We start from the raw sequence: 5,009 nt of genomic DNA on the forward strand, positions 1-5,009 counted from the left end.
TAGCTGAATATTATCCATCACCACATTGTTCCTGTTGGCTGTGGGGTGGTTTTCTACTGAGTAGAGAATCTGACTGTTTTCGTTTTCCACAGTTCAGAGTTATTATGACAGAGGACAGTCTTCAACACCTGGACTTTTGTGCAAAGGTTTAGTGTCTCTGAGAGGACGTGAAAGTAGTTTTATTTAATCTATGCTTTTCGCTTGCTCTCTTCAATAACAGTGGGTGCTAGTAAGACTTCTGAGTTCTCAGAAGCTAGCACATACAGAAATTGCTCAGTTAGGCAGCCATAGAAAGACATTTTCATTTTGCAAAGGGTAAGATTTTGAGTTTAGACCCAAGAGAGTCGTGATTTATTTTCTTATCCGTTGAAAAACTAATTAGAGACAGTGTTTTTTTTGTATCCTAGGTTTCCTTCAAACTCTCTAGTTCGCTAACTGAAGATTATTTGGCATTCTCATCCCCTGCCTCCACCTCCTTCTCAAGAGCTGGGGTTATGAATATGCACTATAATGTGTAGTATAAGGGGTGCTGGGTGTGAACCCAGGGTTTGCTGCATGCTATGCAAGCTTTCCATTGGTCTATAGCCTCATTTGTAATGATTCTTAATATCTGGTTTCAGTGACACAAATTCACCCAGATTCTTCCACCTCCAGACCAAATTGAAGCAAACCCCAGTACCACCCAATTCACTTTGATATGTTTCCCTGTATGTCTCTAAAATATTACCCTGAGAGAACAGGTTTAAATATGACTATGACACATCAATTATGACCACTCTTAAAGAAGACACCATCAAATATCCCCAAGGTGCCCTTTCCTCTATCTGCTCTCATATTGTATGTGCTGGCCTGTTTTTGTCAGTTTGATGCAATGCTAGACCGACCTAGGAAGAGAGAAGCTCAATTGAGGAATTACTTCTGTCAGATTGGCCTGAGGACAGGTTTGTGAGGATATTTTATTTATTGGAGTTGTTGTAGAAAGAGCCAGCCCACTGTGGGTGGTGCCACCCCTCGAACAGGAGGCCTTGGGTTGTACAAGAAAGGCAGATGAAGAAGCCAGGGGAAGCAAGCCATTAAGCCACATTTCTCTCTGATCTCTACTTTGGTTCCTGCCTAGAGCATCCTGCCTTGAGCTCCTGTCCTGACTTCCTTCAGTGATGGGTTGTAGTCATAGTCAATAAAACCTTTGTTCAGCATTTTATCACAGCAACAGAAATCAAACTAGAATACTGGATGTCCTGTTGTTTGAATTAAGGAAAATTATAATTTAGATATTTCAGGTATTCAATATGTCTCTCTGCCTTAGAAAACACTGTGGATCTCCCTCCTTCAATTTTTTTTTTGGTTTTGGTTTTTGTTTTTAATATAGAAATCTATTTTTACTCAAGGAGTCCGTCCCATGGTGTGAACTTTAAAGATTGTGTCTCTATAGAGTGCTTTATCACACTCTCTTCTCCCTGGGTTTCTTTTCTGTTCAAAGTTACATATGAACACTCTGTGAAGGTGAGAGATGGTTTTGCGTCCTGACTGCTTTACAATGCTGGGTGTGTATCCATGTCAATTTGTTTACCGTTGGGTAGCTTGATATTATGTGATGCTGATTCGTCATCACTGGATACTATATTGACCAATTATTGAGCAGAATCTGTAATATGTTAATGTCAGAATTGTATAAGTGTTCATTCGTATCTTATATGCAATGTGTCTACAGCAAAAATATACTTCTTATAAACTATTTGCTTATTCTGAGATGCAGTTTGATGGGGAAAATAGGATGGATGCTAAATTTAAAAAAGTAAGATTCAGTTATCTCATCAGCTTTCCAAGAAGTCTTTTTGTTTACTATAAATGGAAAACCATTCATTCCTCTGCATTTGTTGTGTTTTATTTATCTCATTTTTAATATTTATTATCTTCACCTGCATGTGTATATACATATATATATGTATATATGGATACATATATATATATATATATATATATATATATATATATATATATATATATACATGTATCCATGCAGATTCATTCAGAGAATAGAAGTCAATATTGGGTGTCTATTTCTCTTGTTCTCTACTGTATTTCTTGAGGTGAAGTCTCTGAAATTTGAGCTTACTCCTTAGATAGATGGGTTGGCCATCAAGTCCCAGGCCTGCCTGTCTCTGTCTCTGATCCTTAGCATTGCCATTAAACACATGACCACCTTGCTGGCTCGTTCATGGTCGCTGGGAATTTGAACTTATGTTTGAGCAGAAAACACCTTACCCACTGACCATCTTCCACAGCCCCTTAGGTGTGTTTTATTGAGTTTTTTTTTTTTAAGATTTTCCATCCAAAATTAATGTCTTATTTGCTACCAAGTTTATAGAGATTTCCATATCCTTAGAAAAATCAGTGGAAACCGAAGTACACTTTTTCTACCTGCTTTTTTGCAGGGAAGTTTCTAAAAGCACCGACATTTTATATCTACATAGTACTGCCTTGTACGGAACATTAAGCCTACAGCTCTTTTGCTGTCTTAAATAGTGTTCCAATAAATAGCTTTGTGCATACATCCTTTTCATAGACATGGCAGCTGTCACTAAGATATCTGGTTCTGCCAGCAACACTGTTGGATTAGAGAAGAAAAGAAATGCATATCCAATCTTGATAAATGTGGCCAAGTCCCCCTCCTAAAATCCCATAGCCTTTGGCAAAGCTAGGGGCAATGTGAGCAAAATCTGCTTCCCTGTAGTTTTGCCAAAAGGGTATGTGAACGAGCTTGAAGTTTTAACAACGGAAGGATACAGAAAGCAATCATACTTCAATGTCATCTTTCATTGCTCCCGAGGCTCTTTCCCCCTTTCTTACATTTCTATACAATTGAAGTAGTTCTTCTTCTTCTTCCAAAGGTGAGTTGGATTTTTCGATTTCTCTACATATGTGTTTATATATGCGGGCAGGTGCATGTGTACACACATGTTTCCTTGTATGTGTACAGCTCCCTCTGCTCATATATGCACATGTGTGGGGTGGTGAATCTTGATGCTGGGTGTTCAGGTGTCTTTGTCAGTTGGGCTTGCTCTCCACAGTTACCGAGTCCAGGAAAATTGGGGACTCTAGAGCTTACCAATTCTGCTGGTCCCGTCAGTTTGTCCCAGCATCCTTGCATCCCCATCCCATCTTAGGACTGCAGGCCAACTGGGATGCTAGTCCAGCTTTAGCTGAGTTCCGAGGATCTGAACCCCAGGTGTTAAATTTTGGGATAAGCATTTCATCCCCTGAGTCATCCCCCTAGCCAGATGGTCCTATTTTGTGAACATTTTTCTACGAGGTAGGCATAATTTTTTCTTTATCAAGAGTTTCCTATAAGGCTTGCTAACATTTCATTTTATATAGGTTTTCCTGAGGTCAGTTTGATTTTTGCTCCCCTATGAGTAATTTTTAAAAAAAATTTAAAATGTTCATAATCTCTTTCTATTAACTTTTAAAGGCTGACAGTCTTATTCTAAAATCTGGTGCACATTTTTAATGTCCAAATTTAACTATCTTTTGTTTTTGAAAATGTTATTAATTGTTCTCAACTGGCTTTACAGGTTTGTTTTTTGTTTCTCTCTCTTTTTTTTTTTTAACAGACTTAATTCACTTTTATTTTCCTTGTATAAAAACCCTTATATGGCGGCCACAGCAGGAGCCTGGGTCCTCTGAACAGAGACTCTGGTGTGGGTTTTCACAAGATGGTCAGTGAATTCCTGATAAGGAGACTTGGTGAACACAGTCTCTATCCAGAGGTCAGGGGTCAGGTAGCTGTAGGTCTTAGAGATGGAATCAAAGGTGGCCTTGGCAAAGTTGCCTAGGGTGGCAGTGCAGTCCCTGGCTGATGTGTAGCAGTCATCAATGCCAGCCATCATCAGTAGCTTCTTGGGCACAGAAGCGGAAACTATGTCAGTGCCTCTGGGGGCAGGGATGAGACGCTCCAGCACAGAACCACAGCGGCCTGTTGCTTTGCAAGGAACAGTGTGGGGCTTGCCACTCTTGTTCCCCCAGTAGCCTCTCCGCCCAGGGACAATGGAAAGCTTGGCCAAGATGATGGCCCCTCGGATGGCAGTGGCTACCTCCTTGGAGCACTTGACACCGAGGCCTACGTGACCATTGTAGTCTCCAATAGCAACGAAAGCCTTGAACCTGGTCCGCTGCCCTGCCCTAGTTTGCTTCTGCACGGGCATGATCTTCAGAACCTCATCCTTTAGGGAAGCTCCCAGGAAAAAGTCAATAATCTCAGACTCCTTAATGGGCAGGGAGAACAGGTAGATCTCCTCTAGGGATTTGATTTTCATGTCCTTAACCAGGCGGTCCAGCTTGGTGACGGGAATCCACTCCTTGTCTTCAGCCTTACTTCCGCGAGCCCAGTGGCCTCTGCCTAGGCCACGGCCTTGACCACGGTCTAGGCCCATTAGACCACCACCAAATCCTACTAATCCTGGGGCCCCAGGTACTCCGGGCCCTCCCGCTGCACCGGCATCTTCCACTATTTGGTGTTTTCCAGAAGAAGAAGAAGCGACGTTACAGGCTTATAATCTATTCACGCACTGTTTTTCTGTTCTAGGGCTGTCACTTGTATCATTTTGACTATTTTTGTTTTCTTGAAAGTTTTGTTTTAAAATGCCTCCTTTCTTATGAGTTCTGTTTAAGGTATAATATTTGGCATTGTTCATTTGTTTTCATAGTCCTGTTGTAATCTTGATTTCTGTAATAATTTTTTTTCTTAAACAAGGTCTCGTTTAGATTAGGCCACCCTCAAATCATTATTAAATCAAGGCTACTTCAAAATCCAAATCTCCTGCTTCCACCTGCCAAGTGCTGGGGTTGCGATCATGCACCCCACAACTGCTTCTTTCTTTAGCTTTGTATAAGATATTTTTCATATCTAAATATAATCTTAATTTCATATTTCACATTTGCAGTTTGTTTACTATATTCTTTTGGAGAGTGGCAATGTTATGTGTTCACACACAATGATTCATGTGATT

The 5,009-nt window shown here is 40.5% G+C and overlaps 1 protein-coding gene across 1 annotated transcript; it reads right to left on the reverse strand.

Annotated features, from left to right (window-relative positions):
* Window positions 1-3,650: 3,650 nt before the first annotated feature.
* LOC121438883 (40S ribosomal protein S2-like) lies at window positions 3,651-4,603 on the reverse strand. The gene is made up of 2 exons (XM_041639371.1): window positions 4,570-4,603; window positions 3,651-4,507 (listed from the first exon to the last, which is right to left on the reverse strand). The coding sequence occupies exons 1-2, from the start codon at window positions 4,601-4,603 to the stop codon at window positions 3,651-3,653; spliced, it is 891 nt and encodes a 296-aa protein (XP_041495305.1).
* Window positions 4,604-5,009: the final 406 nt, after the last annotated feature.

This window comes from Microtus oregoni, unplaced genomic scaffold (genome assembly GCF_018167655.1).
Source record: "Microtus oregoni isolate MIOR12 unplaced genomic scaffold, Mior012 000058F_ref0000040, whole genome shotgun sequence".
NCBI lineage: Eukaryota > Metazoa > Chordata > Mammalia > Rodentia > Cricetidae > Microtus > Microtus oregoni.

Bases quoted from the DNA above. Each gene is read 5' to 3' on its own strand.
- LOC121438883 (XM_041639371.1), bottom strand. From the start codon at position 4,603: ATGATACAAGTGACAGCCCTAGAACAGAAAAACA. The intron at 4,508-4,569 runs GTGCGTGAATAG...AACACCAAATAG, and splicing joins AGCCCTAGAACAGAAAAACA to TGGAAGATGCCGGTGCAGCG.